The sequence below is a fragment of the Eubalaena glacialis genome, chromosome 4 (genome assembly GCF_028564815.1).
Source record: "Eubalaena glacialis isolate mEubGla1 chromosome 4, mEubGla1.1.hap2.+ XY, whole genome shotgun sequence".
NCBI classification, from domain to species: Eukaryota; Metazoa; Chordata; class Mammalia; order Artiodactyla; family Balaenidae; genus Eubalaena; species Eubalaena glacialis.
Genome location: NC_083719.1, coordinates 83,944,146 through 83,965,167, shown reverse-complemented (window position 1 = coordinate 83,965,167; position 21,022 = coordinate 83,944,146). Strand labels below are relative to the sequence as shown.

The 21,022-nt window shown below is 32.6% G+C and overlaps 1 protein-coding gene across 3 annotated transcripts in view; it reads right to left on the bottom strand.

The window, feature by feature from the left end:
* PPIP5K2 (diphosphoinositol pentakisphosphate kinase 2) overlaps positions 1 to 21,022 on the bottom strand; it is a 79,891-nt gene that overhangs the window by 56,964 nt on the left and 1,905 nt on the right. For 2 of the 3 annotated variants that reach the window (XM_061188028.1, XM_061188029.1), the window contains exons 1-9: positions 14,732 to 14,857; positions 11,703 to 11,898; positions 9,136 to 9,226; positions 7,798 to 7,883; positions 6,275 to 6,429; positions 4,945 to 5,046; positions 3,645 to 3,806; positions 2,104 to 2,225; positions 740 to 841 (exon numbers count right to left, since the gene is read on the bottom strand). In XM_061188028.1, coding sequence (XP_061044011.1) covers positions 740 to 841; positions 2,104 to 2,225; positions 3,645 to 3,806; positions 4,945 to 5,046; positions 6,275 to 6,429; positions 7,798 to 7,883; positions 9,136 to 9,226; positions 11,703 to 11,898; positions 14,732 to 14,845 — 1,130 coding nt within the window. In that variant the 5' untranslated portion in view covers positions 14,846 to 14,857. Of the gene's footprint in view, positions 1 to 739; positions 842 to 2,103; positions 2,226 to 3,644; positions 3,807 to 4,944; positions 5,047 to 6,274; positions 6,430 to 7,797; positions 7,884 to 9,135; positions 9,227 to 11,702; positions 11,899 to 14,731; positions 15,118 to 21,022 lie in introns of those variants that run through there. The other variant, XM_061188027.1, reaches the window with a different exon arrangement.

Sequence of the window (21,022 nt, the reverse complement as noted above, 5' to 3'; positions counted from 1 at the left end):
TTTATCTTGCGCACGTAAGAAGAAAAATATATCAAACTCAAGTTACTGGAAGATAAAACTGTCTTAGCAAGAATGGTAGGGTATAATTTAACATTTGCCAAACTGTGAGACACAGAACACAACTCTATAGAATAAGTTACCCAAAAACATGTTTTGAGTTAAATAAGTTTGGAAATATTGGTTTAAAAACAAAATTAAGTATTTTTGTCCTCCTCTCCGCCCCAATCAGGACTCCTAAGAATATTTAATACGTTAACATAAAGCTCTAAGCTGGGAATATGAAGCATTTGGTCAACTCACCTGACAGGTGAATTTCAAGCAGTAACTTTCACTAGAATTTATGAAACACTTTGGCAATGTTGGTCTAATTAATTTACTTCAAGATATAACTGTATATTTTTCCTTTACATGCTGAGAGCACCAAAGTTGTATGACCACTGACCACGAACCTTTAGGGAGCACATCTGCTGGCACCTCCTTTATTCTTATGGCTTAATTCAATAGTTCTCTAATTATCTAAGCATTTTTCAGGATTTTATTTGTAACAACAGAAAAGATCTTTAGTCTAAATAGCCCCATGTAAAAGCATATAATCTATTTCTCCATCTGCAAAGTCAATCATATGAAAACATACACAGTAGAGTGTCTAATAATTATTCAGAAATGTAATCTTCCCTGTAATAGCACAAACCAATGGGGAAAACCCAAGGAGTTTCTAAATGAAAATATTTAAACTTACATAGTTCCAGATGTAGTTGGTACAATCGGGATATCTTCAGCTTCTAAGGGTATCGACCAGGGGATATGAAACTGTGGAGCAAGCTCTCGCATTACAATATTCCTTCAAGAGAAAAAGAAAAGAAAAATTAAACTAGTTCATTTTAAGACAAACCTGGGTATTTAATGACAAATAACTGAGTATTATAGGAGTTAAAGTCAAACTATCTAGTGATTATGTGAATACAGCACATAAAAAGTAACCTAAAAAATCAATCCTGATGAAGAAAAATTAGATCAGCAGTGCTAAACTGTTGTATAGAACACACTAACAGGATGTCATGAATTTGGCTTTACTTATTTACTCTCATTTTAAAAATATAAATTACATAGGATTCAAGTAAATCACTGTAACTGCGTATCTACTTACAAAGATTCTGAAATCCAAGATTATCTCTTCTGTGTGGCCATTGATCATTTCTTTCAGTTTTTATTTATCACCTGCAAAGCTATTTTAAACACTATTGCTCATGTTTAACAAATTTCTTACTACTCTTTGCTAATAAGGTTAATAATGAAAACATGTTTAAGTAATTATAAGACATTTTTTGTTTTGTTTAAATTTAGCATTTATTTATGCTAAAATTTAGTAAGCTCCCCCAAATTTCACTTTAAGAGTAAGTTCACAAACCTTTGAAATATACTATAACAGCTGACCCCAATTATTAAAATACATTTTAAAATGTAAGTTTTTTACGGCTTTGTCAAATATACTTTGAAATGGTTTAAAAATAGTTCTTGTCTTTCAAGTCGTCTAAATCAGGATATAAGAAAATAAGTCAAAGAATATAAAAATGGCATTTCTATATGCAATAATTTCTTTTATATTCACTTCATAATCTCATGAGATTATTTTAAAGTAACATATGCGTGTAGAAAGCAGAATCATTCAAAAGAATTCTAAATTCCAAATATTTCTATTTTATTCTGGTTACTTATTCTGGTTAATTTTGTACCATTAAGTACTATAATTACATATCAAAAACTTGAGAAACAAAATAATCAAATAAATTAGCCATTTTGATGAATAACCACTGTAATAATCACTAAAAATCACTGTTACAGCATTTCTAAATCTATGAAGTTAAATACCTTTAAGCCTTTATCTATACTGGTCATATATTGATTTGTCTTTCATAACCCAAAGTGTAATTCAGAATTTGGCATGGTCTTTGGGGATGTCATTTTATGAACACTGATTTTTACTCTGCAGTGTTTACAAAACCCTGATCACTTGACGTTTACCATTATTTGGTTTCTGAATAACTAGTATGCATTAGCTGTAACAAAAGTAAAGAGGAAGAAATATAAAGAAGAAAATCTTACCCAAGTATCTTTGCACAATCATCATAATACTTCATGGAATTTTTCACAAAACTGAAGCCATTGACATCACAGACATAGGACTGTCCATTGGCCCGTAACAGATCAAAGCCACAAACTGTTTGCTATTTAAAATAAATTATAAACTTTAAATTTCCATTTGAATTATGACTTAGTTTTCCAGTCTTATTAGAACACATCAAATTTTATAACTGCCTAAAAGTATATTACTGTTTATCAGTTTACTTCATAGTAAGTAAAAACAAAGAAACTACTTATCTGTAACTTGAATACTCTGAAAATATACATGTCATATGATTATTTAAGTTCTTCCTATGAAGTAGATGTACAACAATAATGCTTACGGGACTAGAGAGGCCAAGAAATCAAGAAGTTCTTCAATTAACATTTTATTAAAAAACAAAAGTAAAAATTTTTAAAGGCTTCGATAAATTCTGTGCTAGTAGAAATTATATCATTTTAATCCAAAAAATAAATAAATAAATAAACAGGAGAAAGTTTTGAAGACATATCCCGGAGAAAATGTCCCATTATCCCCATGAATCTTTTAAACCCTGATAACCACAACCACAGGTGCTCATCAGGTGTGAGCACCTGAAATAAATTTACTTTATTTGGGAGAAAACAGTTGAAAGGTATGAATTTCCTGCTTGGGCTCCAGGAATTTTCTGATCTTCTACATTTTATATTCATATATCACATATTGGTATAATGTGATTTTAAGTCAAGGCTTTTGGGATCCTGGTATTACAAAATTAAAACAATTCAAATAAAGCTATTAAAACATATTTCAGGCTAAGATTCCTTCCATGAGAGACTTCAAATTATTAAAACACAAAGAACTTATTTATTATTTAATAACCAGTAATGTACACTAGTCTTTAAGTTACATATCCAAGGCAAGGCTTCAACAAGGTACAGTTTATCCTTTATTAGATGCAAGTTGAACTACTCTATTTAAATCTTTACTGTACAGTACAGGCAAAGTCTAATAATACAGATTGAGAGAACTAGTCAAATGTCATAAGTAAAAAGTTTTCTTTAAGAAGTGTATTAGTATAGCTTTCATGAACATATTTTACTATATATAATAGGCTAAAGGATCAATTGCAAAGGCTAGAAGACTGATGATATTTTTTATTTAAAAAAATCATTTATCAACTCTGAATAGATACTTATAACCAGTTTTGGTTATAGGGGTATGTTAAATAATACTCCTGTAATTCTACTGTTTCAGTTAAGTTTTTCCTCTGTAATTGTAGTTTCTGAATAAATTGACAAGGTTTCCTTCTATATAATACAGAAAGAATAAAGAGAAACAAAGGTCTTCATTTATTATATATTTTTAATATTAATGGTACTACAAGAATCCCTTGAAAAGTACATAAACCATTCAGATATACCACTTTATTTTCTCTGCTGATCTCTCCTGTTATAAACCCAAATAACATCTCATTTACTCAAAAAAAAAAAAAAAAATTAGAATTTTTACAAGGGTCTATATGGCCTGCATAACATCTTACCTTAAATGCAAGGCAGACTTTCCAAGCAATTAATTTCTCTCGTGCATTGAGAATAACAGGGTATCTTACTTCTTTTCCTTCACTATCTCGCTCCACCTTGCCATCAAGTGCAGGAGATTTTCGAGCTTCAGCATGGGCATAATCTGGACCTACTGTATAAACCTTTCAGAAATATTAAAATACATATTTTACTTAAAAAATATATATATATATAAATAAAAACAGCAGACAAATTCAAATAAAAAATAATAAATAAAAAATACCTCAGTGTCCAGACTATTTTTTCACACATCTTTCTATTTTACATGTGAAAATTTTCAATACACTGGAAAAGGTTCTAAATAATTAATTATACAGCAAAAATTGGTAAAGTGAGGTTCTGTTCTCTATAAAAAATAATTATACTGAACATTATGAGGGAATACTAGAATGCATATGATGTGATACTTCTCAAATTGTTTTAGTTTAACAAAGTAGAGGTACAAATAAATAAAAAAATTACAGAAGGAAGTAACTGCCAAAATAAAGATTTAAAAGGGGGTGGGGGATGAGGGACAGCATGAATTCAAAAGCAGACAAGAGAGGGAAACGCACTCTAAGCAAAGGTAATAAACACAGAAAAAGGGCAGAGAAACAAAACAGCATGATGTATTCAGGTAACAGTACGTTATTTGGTATGGTTTATAATGTAAGAAATAAGGTTTGTAGGACAGAGGGCAGACTGTGAAGTATCTATGCCAGCCTTATAAATCTGATTATCACCCTGTGGTCAATGAGGATCCACAAGAGAATTTTTAAAAAGAAGTTCATAATCAGGTTTACACCTAAGAAAGAACTCTCTAGACACAGACTGGTTGAAGGTAAAGCAGTTAAGACCTTATTTGTCACCAACAGAAATCACACCTATTTTTTTTTTAATCACATTATAGTTGTCAAAGTTCTCAAAATATCATTTACACTGATCAATGCCTGGAAACATCGTGGTGGCTATTAGACCCTTACCCACTATATTTTGGGTTGGTTTTTAAATATTCTGATAACTTTATTTCAATAAAATTTGTCTCCTTGGTAATCCTGTGTGGTTTATTTTAAGCATTTAAGAACATTATCCTATATAAAGGGTCCATAGGCTTCAGACTGCCAATGGCATTCATAATACAAAACAGATTAAGAATCCCTAGTTAAAAAGAAAGAGATTCAGAATAGAGGTTAGATATAGCTAACTAAAGGGTAATCTCTTTTTCTGAGATCACTGGTAAACTCAAACTACAAAATAAAAATATACTTTAATCAATCCTACCTTAACATCAGTACCATCTGTGGGCATAAACTCTTCATATATATATGAGCCTGTTTTTCGTACATTGCTTTCTGGGGAATAAACACTACTTCTACTGCCAATCTGAAAATAAAAGAAGTCTATCAATGTAAAAACTAAATTATTCTCCTCATTTTTATAAAATAACCCTTTTTACCATCTATTTCCATCACTGATATTTCCAAAAATTTTTTTAATCTACAAATATTTAACAACACATTACATAGTTGACACTATATTATTTTCTGCTGTAATTATAACTTGAATAGCATAAAAATACAATGAACACTAAGAACAGTGTTTCTAAGATTCAACCATATTGCTGCATGTAACTACTTTCTTAATACTATAGAACTTTCCTCTGTATAAATAGCCCATAATTCATTCATTTGCCTATCAATATATATTTAGGTTGTTTTCTAAGCTTTAGCTAGTAGAGCAACGTTGCTTCGAACTTTCTTTTAAATATCCCCGTGGCACATGCGTGCAGGAGTGTTTCTAAGGCATATACTAGAAGTGGAATCGCTAGGTGATAGAATATGCTCACATTCAACTTACAAAATAACGCCAAAATCTTTTAAAAACTGTTTTAATAATTTCCAGTCTCTCCAGCAATGTATAAGAGTTTCTACTGATCTACAATTATCTATATTTGGTATTATCAGACTTCCTAATATTTGCCACTCTAATGAATATAAAACAAGTACCTCATTGTGTTCTTACTTTGCATTTCCATGATTGTTTATGAGTGAACGTGCACTTTTAATCCTGATATATTGCTAAGTTATATTGCTAAGAAGAAATGTTGCTAACAACGTTTGGGCTTGTACTTGTTTTCCAACTACCTCAATCTTTTTGATCTTGCTAATTCAAAAAGTAATTCAATGTCATTATCTTTTAGACTTGATTTACATTTATTCTATTATGGGTGTAAAATTTTGAGCATACTTTCATGTATTTAAGAGTTCATTGGCATTACTTTTTCTATGAACTATCCATTTGGGAGGCCATTTTTCTTAAAAAAATGCTGATCTTTACCAAATTTCTCACATGACAGATACATAAATGGAAGGTAGAAAGAAGATCAAATAACTTTCTTGGTATTCTGTAGGTAAGCTTTTGCATAAACAACATTAAATAACTAAAATGATGACTTGCTTTTCTAACAAAGTATTGATATGATATCAGTTTTATTAATTTATCTCTAAATGATACATTGTTAATCTTAGTTTTACTAAATCTTGATTACTTTTAGTAAAATTTATACAACAATGTATTTAGAATAGTATTCACTAGGGTAACAAAGGTTTACCTTTCGAAAAAGTCTTTGACTTCCACCACCAGCAGATGTTGGATAATAAATGTAAACATTGTGGTCTTCTGCACTGACTGGCTTTTCTACAAATGGCTTTTGGAAAACTTCCCCATTTACTTCCACATGATCTTCCCCTTCAATCAGATTACATTCTATAAATCAAACACAATAGCAAGGAAAATTATATTTTGTATATTACCTAGATATAATATGATTATTGAGGACTTTTTTTTTTTTTTTTTTACTATAATAGAGATTATAAAGAAAAGTAACCTTGGACAATGTACTGATTTGATTTTAATTAAAAATATTTATGCAGGGCTTCCCTGGTGGCGCAGTGGTTGAGAATCTGCCTGCCAATGCAGGGGACACAGGTTCGAGCCCTGGTCTGGGAAGATCCCACATGCCGCGGAGCAACTAGGCCCGTGAGCCACAACTACTGAGCCTGCGCGTCTGGAGCCTGTGCTCCGCAACAAGAGAAGCCGCGAGGCCCGCGCACTGCAATGAAGAGTGGCCCCCGCTTGCCCCAACTAGAGAAAGCCCTCGCACAGAAACGAAGACCCAACACAGCCAAAAATAAATAAATAAATTTTTTTAAAATTTAAAAAATAAATATTTATGCAAACATATGATCTAATAGTTCCTAATGCAAACATTAGGAACTATATTCTTCAAAAATCTGATGGACCTGCCATTTTACCCTGTCACCCCATAGAATTCAAAGTTAGATATGAAATGATACACAAGAAAGATCGAGAAATAACTCCATAATGCTATCATCTTCCGAAAAATGTATGGAATCATTATACCACAGATACCATAAAACATGAAATTATTTAAGTTAGAAAATTAACCAATATACAGAGTAAGCAAGCAATCCAATCAGCAAGTTGTACCTCTAGACAAATGAGAAAAGTTCCCTGTTACAGATGGTACTATGTCTGGTTTTTAATAAAAGTTGCTCTAATGTACAATAAAGTCATCAAAATTCCCCAAAATAGTTATCAGAATATTAAATATTAAAACATATAAACATTTATCTTGCCTTTTTAGACTAAGTGTAACTTACATGCTATGTTTTGATAACCAGGAAAATGAAGCAAAGGGTACTTTAAAATATTAATAAATAGTAGTATTTCAAAATTCCTACTCATCAGAAGTTTAGTTGTGGCATACTAACATGAAGTTTCTAATACTTAATTCAATAGTCATAGATGAATCACTCATTTACCCCAATCAATACAAATTTATTAAGCATGTAATTTAAAAATTCTTCTTTATGATTCTGATACGTCAAACGTAGACCAAAGAAATGTAGGATATACAACTCCTGATTATTAGTTAGCCTTGTAGTTCATAGTGTCACATTTTAATTGAAATTTAATTGCCTCTTTGGATCATTTTTAAAAAATTGAATAGAATACCATAATTTAAATCCTTTCCATTTAATTATAGAAGAGAGTGGCTCAAAAGTATGTTAAGTGACAAAAGATAGCTTGTTTAAAATCTCTTACTCTTACCTTTGGGATTATTTGGGTCACGATTCAAAATTGCGTAACGAGGAAGTAAAATACCTTCAGCTTGAAGAATACTATATACTTCTCTCCTGAAGAAAAAAGAAAATATCCTTATTGTTTTATTGCTCTGTTTCACAATGAGTATATTACTGTACTGTTCATAAAGTACATTATTACTGTTCTATCACTAAAAAAGGCATGCATATAAAGTCTTTAAGTAAACAAATATGTCATTTAAAATATTGAAAAACTGTATTCTAAGTAAATATTCAGCAATATTAGAACAAAAGTGTATGCACAATACTTTTGTGGCATATTAAAATACTAATTTTTAAAATTGGGAATGTAAATGTATAAAAAGAAATGGTTAAAGTTACTATATCACAATGACAGAATATTACCTAAGTATTAAAAACCTTATACAGTACTCAAAGAATATTTAACAATGTGGGAAAATGTTTATAGTCTTTTAATAGAAAGGTGATCCTAATTTTGTAAAATGTAAGTGCATATATGTATTGCTTTCTATATTAAAAAAATATGGTAAACGTAGTGGCAGGGTTAAATGCCTTTCCTCATGATTTTATTTTCTAAATTTCTTAAAATGAACATGCATTTATATATATACATATATATTTATAATATATAAACATGTAAACCTAGGAAAAATGTTATAAAAATTGAGATATTAATAACATTACTATCTGGAAAAGGAAAAAAAAACAAAAATAGAAAAACAAAAAACTATAGGGCCTTACACTTCATACAGCATTTTCATATGTATAACCTCATATTGTAATGCTAAGACAGAATAAAATAGAATACTGGTGAAATTATAAGGGTAGCCAGTAGAGTGAAACACCAATTAAATTAAATATATAAATGCATTTGTATTTTACAATTTCTTTTAAATATCTATGCTTTTGACCTGTTAAATGAATTGCTAAGATATACAGTAAAATATTTCTCAAAATGGTTCCACTTTACCATTAAAAACCTAGTTATAATGGGTAAAGCTGTAGCTTCATCATCAGTCACATGACAGAAAAACTGTTCATAATTTTCAATGGTTTAGTAGGGTCTGGAAATTAAACAGACCTGGTTTAAGTCCTTGTCCCACTACCTGAGAAACTACTTGTGACTTTTGGCAAACTAAATGATCTGCCTGATTCTCAAGTTTCGTCACCTGTAAAACTGGGTATAAATACCTATTTCTAAGTATTATTTCAAGGATACCACAAATTTATATATGTATAAAAACACCTGATACCATGTCAGCCTAAGTAGATACTAAATAAATGTTAATTTTCCTTCCTTAATTTAGCCAACTTAACCACTCACCTATCTTGTATGAGATACTGCATATTCAAGTCATTGATTACAAATGGATTCCTGAGTTTTGCATAGGCAACTGCTTTGTCCAGTGGAAATCCTAAGAACACATATTATTAACATTCTGTAGAATCTCAAGATAAGTTGACATCTATAACTTAATCAACTTGAATTTATGCCACTTCCTATAAAAGACTAATTCATTATGCATGTAACTGCTTTCTTTATAAGACAGAATCATAAATACACAAAACTTGATTTATCTTGTACTAGTAAATAAATCTTATTTTTTCTTAGTGAATTTGATTGATAAGGCACAGCAAGCCAGTGGTTACGTAACCCAATTTAGAGCACTGACATGTTAGTTGATGCCTGATTATTCAAAGTCACCTGACAGAAGCTAAGACTACCTCATACACAAATAGAAATCTATATATAAATAAGTGTATCACAATCACCTAGTGATTTTTTAAAAATTTATATAACTCCTCTTCTTCTCACTAATGATATTTTGATGCATATATATATAAATTAGCTGATAATTCAAAGAACTTAAGCATCTTCAAAAACAGCAGAAGAAAAATTAGTTTACATTCAACAGATATGCTCAAAATATAAAATATATGAGCAGAATCATGCTTGCTGTTAACTAGGTCAATGTTAACACAGCAGAAATTAAGTCCTTAAAGACTAGACTTTGGTAAAATTACTAATTACAATGAAAACAAATCAAATGGCAGATATAGTAAGAGATCTAAAAAAAAAAATCTAAATAATTTTAATGATTAAAGACTAAAAGACTCCAATTTTAACCATCAACGTATAGTATATGATTAAGAATGGCAGATGTTAAGAGCATAAACCAAGGTTCAAATCCTAACTCCATATTTCATTAGCTATGCGACCGTGGGCAAATTTATTTAATATCTCCAAGTCTCTGATTCCCAGCTGTAAAGGGGTATTTTAACTAAAAGGGTTTTGGGGAAATTAAATATAATAGTGTATATAAAACACTTATTACAATACCTGGCATAATAAGTGCTCAATAAATATTAACTATAATTATTCCCTAAATAACAATATTTTAATAAATATCTAAGCAAAAGGGTAACAATCATCAGGCATACATAGCTTTAGCATTTAACTATAGTATGCTACAGTGTATCTGTGAAGACACTATTTTGTAGCATTATCAGAATAGTTAGTAGAGGAAGGAAGTGTTAAAGCCTACTGAAGTTAAAAAAACAAAAACAAAACAAAAAGCTATGGTCCGTTAAAAAAAAGATTTATTCCTAAATTCCTCTTAGCTTTTAACATTTAATTAGAAGTTCTCTATACCAAGAATCAATGAGCCACAAATCACAAACCCATCTAGTTTTATAGACTCTAAGAGTTCATCACTTACTGTAAAGATGTCTCAATGTCTATGGTTTGAAGCCTTCTAACAGAATTCAGGAAATAAGAAATGCCTATATAGTCATTACCCTGCTTTTGTTGCTGTTAAAAAGGCAGCATGTGGGATATGACCTTAGGTAGTATCTAGTTTTTACAAGCAAATAACTAGCTTTAACTTAAATAGGAAGACCCATGTGATAGTAAGTGAAGAACACCTTACCACCAAGCATAAGCAAATTTTAAGATTCTCTAAAATGAATGACTTCAGTCTGTAAAGAAGACCAGGGACTTGACTTCTCTATGAAATAATGAAAATCAATATAGTGTATGGGAGCACAAAAAGTCTTAACCTGCTGCATCCTCTTCTTGCTGAAGGGGATGCTTTTTAAACACCTAACTAAAGTGAGACTTTAACACACCTGGAGGCTACATTACTTTGGTAACAAAAACGATTTAATATGAATACATTTATAACTGAGTGTATATCTTTTAAATTAGAGCTCTTAATGAAAATTCACTTAATTCACAGATTCTTAGGTTATAAATTTTCAGACACATACTTAATAACTTTTGATTAGTGGACTTTACTATGAATACTTAAGCTTAATTGATATTCCAGTTTGATTTATAAAAGATAGCAAGGAAAATATAAAATTCAAATATTAAGTTCTTAAGAAATAAAGCATGAATATGTATTGAGGAATGACAGATTATCTTCTATATGGCAAAACATATGGGCTTATAATATTTAAAAAATCAAGAATTTGTCCTAAGAAACTTAGAGTTGTAAACAAAGACATACATTCAAAAAGTTCATCACAACCTTATTTTTAATAGTAAAAATTGGAAACCATCTAACTTTTAAGATATTGGTTAAGTATGATATAGTACATCCACAGGATGATATACTATGACACCATTAAAGATCAGGTTTTTGACAAATGATATAGAAGGGGAAAACCTCTTGATGTAATTAGGTTAAAAATTAAATATAGTATTACATATATAACACAAAATGTGTTTTTAAAAAATACACACAGAAAAAAAGATTGGAAAGAAGTATATCAAAATGTTAATATCACTTATCTGTGAGACTAGGTGAGTTTAATTTTATTTTTCTATTTTATCTATTAGTTTTATAGTTAGAAAGGATAAAGAGGTTTCCCTCCCTGTTTTACTACCTTTAGAATGAAAAGAAATAAGACAATCACACAAAGGCCAGTTTTCCACGGGTTCATTCAAAATAACATCTTCTTCAAATACTACTACTGTGATATATTTAAATAAGGAGATCCGTTCAAGAATTTCCTTCATTGGTTTGGATTTGGATTTCTTTGCCATGGAACATATTCCAACCACAATCTGCCTTTCCGGTGGCTAAAACAGAAAGAAAGCAAAAAATCAGGTTGACTTGATAACAACTCCAAAGTACAGCTATCTTAAATCTCTGTCCGAAGTACATAAAGCATGTGATGAATCAATAAAAGTGACACATTACCCAAACAGGCATTTTTCAAGATTATATTGTTATAATAAATACTTAATAATAATAGTTTTCTACAAAGGTCTGGAAAAATTTTTTTAAAGTTTCAGAACACTGTTACTGTTTTCATTCAAATTTCAAACTTAAATACTTCCTTAACTGTCTCTAGCATTTATTTGCTAACTAACAATTTAGCAAACTGTTAAATTGCTAAAGGAGCAAATAAGGCCTAAAGGGCCAATAGGAGTGAGATAAAGAATTATCTTGCCTAAAATAAGATATTTTCACTACAAAGCTATGCAGTGTTAAACTATTTTTGTAGATTGAGCTTAAATATGAGTTGGTCACCAATGACAACTCAGAAGGAAATTTTGGAGAAAGCCACGCTGCTAAACAGAGGTGTCTATGCTCTTTGACACCCCAATCTTCGTACTCAACATTCCTAGTTTACGGTGTTGCTCTCCTCTGGCACCCTTGCTACAGCTCAAAGGCCATGATTCAGCCTGAAATTTAAAACGCAGAATATAGAAACAACTTATGAGTAGCTCATGGGTTTATAAAATTACTCAAGATTCATTCTGAGGTCTTTGCATTTAGGTACTTTGAGAGTTTTATCAAATATAAAGCTGTGTCCAGTTTTCCATTTCAGTTCTTCTCTCTTCTATATTTATTTATTTCATACGACATTATAATCTGGGCCCAAAAGTGTTTTACTAGACTTTCTCTTATTATAAATCTAAAAATAAAACGGGGCAACATCTGAATTCTTCTTCTTCTTTATGCTCAGCATTATTCCTCTCACTCATATGAAATTTAGAGTTCAAATTGGTATTGGATTTGATGTTACCATCAAAGATTGTAAATCCTAACCTCCCTGGGATCTGCTGTCTTTCACCCTCTGATCATCTACTTTTACGTTCCCTTATTCAATTCTTTCCTGATCAAAAGCCTCGACATAGCTCATTATGATGTTCCTTAAGTAGATTTCCCTAGACAACAAGAGTACTCAACCTAACGTCACTGATATCTTAACAGAACGATCTGGAACAAATCATTTTATCAATCTACAGGTCAAATGAACCAAATCAAGCTCCTCAAAATGTGAACTCAATTTAATTAGTACCAATATTCCAAGAACTATGCTAAGCACTGAAGAGTTACATATACAGAAACTACCTGTCATCAAGCACTTTGAATCTAACAGGAAACAAAGTAATTATACAGTACATAGTGATACACAGAATAGAAGTATATAGTCAAGGTATAGAAATGGTATTGAGGAAAAAATGTTCAAGTTTCTCATGCGGAAAAGAGTAAGGAGAGGGGGAAGACTGAACAACATGAAATCTGAGGTTTTGAAGAACGAAAAATGATTCACAAATTATCCAAAAAGGAGGGGCATTTCACAGAGATAAAGAAGTACATACAACAGCAAACAGGCATGGTACAAGATGGAATATGTGGGAAATAAAAATCTGATATTGCTAAAACATAAAAGGTAAAAGAGAAGAGAGACAAGTACAGTTCTAGACATAGGAGAGAAATAAAAATCCTTATATGGAAGAAGACTGGACTTGATTTATCAGTGGTGTTCTCATGTGCTCAGAAGAACTCTAAAGAAAAGGGGTAAGCGTAGCAGAGGCAGAATCAAAAGTACTTCTAGTCTAAGTCAGTTAGAGAAGCTCTGCTTTTATGTTTTAGTTACTGGACTTCTACATAAGACTTTAGATGAAGAAAAGTTTTGGCTGGCATGAGAAATTTGAAAACCATCATTTTTTTCTAGGGGTGAGGTGGGGGGGGTGGGATAGATTTTAAATGGGTGACAGTCTGATTTTGCATTTCAGATGTATAACTGCACTGTGAAAGGTGTTGTTAAATAACAGTGAAAAAGAATTTGAAGAGTCATCTAATAGCTATTTTTGGTTCATTTTTACTACTTACATCAAGTAAAACAGGTTTTTGTTTTAAAACAAAATTCTCTTTTCAATTGGAAATATAAGAAACACATATTTTAAGTTTGTATTTTAAATAGGTTCTCAAAGTAAAGCAATCTCTAATTGTAAAGGGACAAAAATGATGAGTAATAAAAATGTTGAGCTAACATAACCATAGCAAAATAAACATAATAAATGTGTGTTACTCCTAAAGATCCAGTATGGTTTACACACACACACACACACACACACACACACACTCACGTAGATACTTGAGGTAGTTTCTCCTAGCCACACAGTTTAGACTTCTGAATAGCTAATAAAAGGGATATCTTCAGGTCAACCACTACTTGTGTTGACAACATGACAAACTTAATGAAGCTGGTTAAGCAGTTCTTTTTTAATACCTTTAAAATTCTTTATCTTGATGTATTTGTTGTAGCACTTCTACATACAAGGAACCCTTTTGATTTATGGCCCTGATTACTCTTTCTCCTTGTCACTTTTTCTACCCAACCCTGTGTTATACTAGGCATATCACCGAAAGACACTAAATTAGTCATTATTAAACAACTTAGAAATCTGACCTCTAATTGTCTTTCTTGAAGCACTACAGATTCAGTAATGTTACTAATGAAACACAGTATGCTTTTTCAGTTTAAAAATTTCCAACAAATTTCTATGTGAAGAAAAAAGTCTTAATACTTTAAGACAATGGTATCAATTCCCCTTCCCAGTGATCAGTAAAAAGCCTAGACTGTATTGGTCTTCACTAAACAAACAAACAACTTACAGATTCATCCTCCTCCTCATCATCTTCATCTGCATGGTGGAAGAAGTGTCGATAATTTCCAGGGTTTATTTCTGTATCCTCAGGTCCAACAAAGAATCTGGGGGCTTCACTCATTTTTATTTCATTTGATATAAATATAACTTAAATGTGATATACTAGAACTGTTTCTAAATAAACAGCATCTGAAAAAAGCATTCTCTCTGTAAGAGTTGACACATGGGTCTGTTGCAGCTTGTTTCTGCTTATACAATCACTTGAAATTGTGATGACAGTTAGTTGGCAAATGTTCATTTGTTCTCAGATATTATTGCTTCATTGTTGATGCAGTTTAAAAGACAAGACAGTGACACTATTGCTTCAGTGAGTTGATATGGCAATCTTTTTACCTAAAATGCAATTAAAAAATTAATTTTGGAGACGGTACTTCAAAATCACTCATGTAAAAATAACTTTAAATGACACTTGTAAAATCATTACCAATAACTTGATGTATACCTTCAAATGAAAAGACATTTTTTTCCATAAATTTAAGAAATTTAGACTCTCATCTTCAATAATATATATCTTGGCAATTTGACAAACTGATACAAAATAACAAAAAAGAGTACACTAAATTCCTCAAGTCTAAAAATATCTAAGGAATTAGGAGAAAATTATTCAAATTATAACAAAATTACACTAAAAGCTAAATCCCTCTGCGCATTGTTCAGTAATATCTGAATAGAATGGAAAAGGATAAAATATAATGTGGATTTAAAAATCATTAACAACTATATAGCAATCTGAAATTACATTAAATCAATTTTTAAAAGGCTTCAATTTGTAAAAGTTCAATTTGCAAACAGGTTTTTTGGGGTACATAACCATTCTGCATTTTGGTCTCACATATAAATCAACAAAACAAGATTAGAATGAAAACAAGATTTCATTATAACAGCAGCTCAAAGTTTTAGAGTCAAAAACTCTTTTGCAATATTTTATAATAACCATAAATGGAGTATAACCTTTAAAAATTGTGAATCACTGTATTGTACACCTGTAACTTACATATTATATGTCAACTATACCTCAATTTAAGAAAATAAAGGGGCTTCCCTGGTGGCGCAGTGGTTGGGAGTCCGCCTGCCGATGCAGGGGACGCGGGTTCGAGCCCTGGTCCGGGAGGATCCCACATGCCGCGGGGCGACTGGGCCCGTGAGCCACAGCTGCTGAGCCTGCGCGCCTGGAGCCTGTGCTCCGCAACAAGAGAGGCTGCGACAGTGAGAGGCCCGCGCACCGCGATGAAGAGTGGCCCCCACTCGCCGCAACTGGGGAAAGCCCTCGCACAGAGGCAAGGACCCAACACAGCCAAAAATAAATATAAATAAAAATAAATAAATTTATAAAAAAATAAAAAGAAAAAAAAGGAAATTAAAGATAAAGCCTAAAAAAAACAAACCTGCGGCAAATCTACTAAAATCTATGGATCGTCTCAGAAAAAATGCACATGTACACTAAATTCTGCAAGCAATTTTATGTGATTGACAGACATCCAAACTTTTCCACAAAAACAGATGCCCATGAACATCAGTTTAAGAACTATCATACAACAGTGATATAACCTCAGAATATTCCTTAGCAAAGCTGTTTACATGTACTTGGTTCCTTGGTCATATAAAAACTAATCACCCACCAAGATGAAACTACATATCAAATACTTTATTTGATTACTGGCAATACCAGAAATTACTTGATAAAATATTCTTAAGAGCTGAATAAGCTAGCTAGAATTGCAAAGTACAATGCCAAAAGTCCTATCCCTAAAGATCTAATTCCAGTTTAATTGGTGGCTCCCTATGAAACATTAAAACTAGTTTACCTTGGGCTTCCCTGGTGATGCAGTGGTTAAGAATCTGCCTGTCAATGCAAGGGACATGGGTTCGAGCCCTGGCCTGGGAAGATCCCACATGCCGCGAAGCAACTAAGCCCGTGCACTACAACTACTGAGCCTGAGCTCTAGAGCCCGCAAGCCACAACTACTGAGCCCATGTGCACAACTACTGTGGAGCCCGTGCTCCACAACGAGAAGCCACGACAATGCGAAGCCCGCGCACCGCAACGAAGAGTAGCCCCCACTCACCACAACTAAAGAAAGCTTGTGCACAGCAACGAAGACCCAACACAGCCAAAAATAAATAAATAAATAAATAAATTTATATTAAAAAAAAAACAACTAGTTTACCTAGCCAGGCAACTACATTGTTATGAAATTTAAAACTTTGTGATTAAAGAATAAAAGCAGAAATAATTCATTTTATGTATCAGTGCTTTTTATTCCTATTTCCCTTGCACTGTTTCATATATAAAAGATGTTTGCTGAAAAATAAAAAGAGAAAGTTTCCAACTGTTGTAAAACTTGATGGTAGTGAATAAGCTGATCTCAGTTCTTCTGTTTTGTATCAAAAGGCAAACTTCTTTGGTTTCTTTTTAGTTTTTAACCCCTCCCATCCACCTAAAACCAGCCCTAATATTGAATATTTAGTAGCAGAAAGGGCATGTGTTTTAGAGTCAGATATACCTATTTAAATCTGTCATTACATAACAAGCAACTTACGCTAGTTTCTCTAAATTTCTTCATCTATAAAAAAGGGGGTATCATAGTACCCTGTAACTTTGTGAAGAGTAAGTAAATGTTTGGCATACACTAAACACTCAATAAACCTTAGTTTCTATAGGCACTCTATAAACCAAGCTCCCTACTAACATAACATAAAATCTAACAAAATGAATATTGCTCATTATTTGTTGACCTAAATCACAAATAACTTTTAACCTATTACAGAAGGCACAGTATTAGGTGCTGGCAATATAAAGTCAAAGTAAACATGAACCTTTTTCTTAAGCAGCTTAAGGTCTAGAAAGAAGACAGCCAAGTAAATTAACGTTTTCTGTTTTAGTGTGATAAGCACACCAACAAAACTGACAATAGAAATATGCAATAATGTCTCACTTTTCATTTCAGAACGGCAACAGTGGGAGATGTATTTCAGTGCATATAAAGATATATGTCTACTTATATATATGCATGTATGTACATGTGTACACTTTTTTTTTTTTTTTATGGCTGTGTTGGGTCTTCGTTTCTGTGCGAGGGCTTTCTCTAGTTGCGGCAAGCGGGGGCCACTCTTCGTCGCGGTGCGCGGGCCTCTCACTATCGCGGCCTCTCTTGTTGCGGAGCACAGGCTCCAGACGCGCAGGCTCAGTAATTGTGGCTCACGGGCCCAGTTGCTCCGCGGCATGTGGGATCTTCCCAGACCAGGGCTCGAACCCGTGTCCCCTGCATTGGCAGGCAGATTCTCAACCACTGCGCCACCAGGGAAGCCCGTATATGTGTACACTTTATGGCATGATTTTAAAATTGTACTTTCTTCTAATTTAGGTGCTTTAATGAAAGTGATAATAATCCTGTTCTACAGGCAGAGCTGAAAATTAATTTTCAAAAACTGTAATTTTAGAGTGTTCATCGTGAAAAGTCTAGAATGCATAAAAATGAAATTTTAAAAGTCAGTTAATAATACCATGACCCAGTGGCAGAACTACTGGTTGTAGTTCTTAGTTGTGGAATTATTGGGTTGTATTTTCTACTAGTCCCTTTACTATATATTCTCCCAAATTTTTGAGCTACTTTATACGTGTATTATGTGAGTAGAAATCAGCTTTTGGAAAAAAATGTGTATCCTGCACATTTTTTTCCAAGAGTATAAATGAATGACTGATCTGTCCCCTTCTCTTCACTTAGTCAAATTCTGTTTGTCTTCAATGCTGCTTCAAATACATATATGTCTTCAAATACATATATGTATGTCCCCCATCTGATTATGGGTTTAGGTCTGAAACCATGTCTCATTCACTCATCTGGAGAGAGACAATAGACAAATCAACAAATAAATATATGTTAGGAAGACCTCCCTAATATGGTGACATTTGAGTAGAAATCTGAATTAATGAGGAAACCAGCCATGGGGTTATATGACAAGAGCATTCCAGACAAGAAACAAACTCTAAAGGCCCTAAAACATAAATATTTGGTATATTTCACATGATAAAGGAAAAGTAAGGAGAACATTGCAGCTGGAGCAGAGCAAGCAAGTAAAGGAAAAATGGTAGAAAATAAAGTCCGAGAAGTAGCTAAGATACATACAGAGGACTGAGAAGCCACGGTAAGAATTTTCAATTTTATTAAATGTGATTGGATTGCTTTTAAAAGAACGGGAGAAGAAGAAGTAGAGACAAGCTATACTGACAATTCTTTTGAAGGGCTTTGTTATAAAGGTAGGCAAAGGCTTTCTTTTTTGTTTTCTCTTCTGATATATGAACGATACTTACAAATACTAGAAACAGACTGAACAGGCTAGTGGTTAATAGTATGGATCCTGGAGCCAAAAACACTTGGTGTTAAATCTTAACTCCAGTAGCTGTGTGACCTTGAGCAAGTTAATTAACCTCTAAGAGCCTCAGTAAATCGTACCTATCTTTCAAGTTGTTTTACAGATTAAATTATATTTAGAAACTTCTTATATCCCACCGCTCAGGCAATACTCCATACCAATTTTATCAAAATATTTGGGTGAAAGGCCCAGGTATTTTTAAGGCTTCTCAGATTCTAATGTGCACCCAAGTTTGAGAACCCCTGTATAACTCAAAAAAAGGAGGGGGAGTGTAGAACAATGGGAAGTACATGGCACGCAAAACCTGTGTTTGCCATTGTTATGAGAGCATGCTATTATTACAGGAGATCTGATGATCTGATAAAAAAGCAGACAAAGCTGATGAAGCAGAGTCTTTGTCTTCTTGATGCTTGGCACATCTCAAGTACCCAAAAAATATTCCCTCACAAACCTTTCCTTAACAATTTCCAAGATTTCTTCTCTGAATCATTCATTTTGCCCTTTGGTCACCTCTAACCTTGGCATTATTTAGCTGTTTTGGTTGTGTACATCCCTTCAAAACACAATAAGCTTCAAGAGAATGAACATTTATTCACCATTGCTACCTGGTACGTACTTAATTTGTTAACCCAGAGCCTCCCAACACATTGCCTCACCATGAATGAATACTTTAAGTATGCCAAGTATGGCAGCTGGAACCCCCTGGCCAGTTGCCTACAACACCACTCTCTTCGTTTCTCCTGGAAACAATGTACAAATACTATCACTTTCTATGCATACTCTAATATGAAAAAAGTTGGGAAGCAGTTATGACTTTGTGATTTAACAATTATTCTCAGCAATCCTGGGATCAGAGAGATTTTCCTCGTTTTACAAATGCTTGCAGTACATAGATAAATGTCCATCATTTGATTATAAATGAGGACTTGAAGCTCACAAAGTTCAAGAAATTTGACTGTAACCACACAGCCAATAAGACTTGTAAAAAGAAATCAAATCCAGGTCTGTTTAAACCAAAGGCCATCATGATCACTTAAGGGCAAAATCAGGACTCCACAGTCCTTACCACAGCATTATACATATTGAATAAATACTTATAACACTAAAAGTATGAAATAAATGTACTTTTTGTTTCCCCTACCCAAGTGATATGTATACTGTAGTACAAGATGAAATTTTATGGGCATGATAGGAAATCCAGGATATTCTAAATGAATTGCTATTTCACCTGAACCCCTGACAAACCAAATATACCTTATGCATTTCCACATTATTTAGCATTTCGACCAACCTACATCCTCCATCATAAATTCCAAAACATATAACTGGCCTTAAAGATATTACATTATTCAAGTATCAAAGTTGAGCCTTTCTTATTTTTAAGATTCTTTCTATAGCAGTAGTCCCATAATAGACTAGCTACATCAGAATTATCGGGGACATCTGTAAAAACTCAAGTTAATAGACCTCCCACAAATTTTCTACAGCAGCATTTCTTAACCAGATAATCTATATTTTAACAAATCAAAGTGTAGCCAGGTTTGGTAATCTGTTTAAATTTGTGCAAAAGACAAATACCTATTAAGGCTGATTTCTAAATTTGAAATCAGTATAATGCTACTAAAGTACCCACACTCAAAGCACTGGTTCTCAAACTCTAGAATGCACTGGAATCACCTGGAGGGCTTGTTAAACTACTAAACTAAAAAGTCTGGAAGTCACGCTTTTGCTAACCCCCAAATACACATCAGCACCCTCTCCCATCCTCTATGCTCCACAGCATTTTGGATCTATCTTTACAAATATGTTTCCACTACAGTTATGGTTTTCCTCCCCAACTTTTTATTGTGAACATTTTCAAATA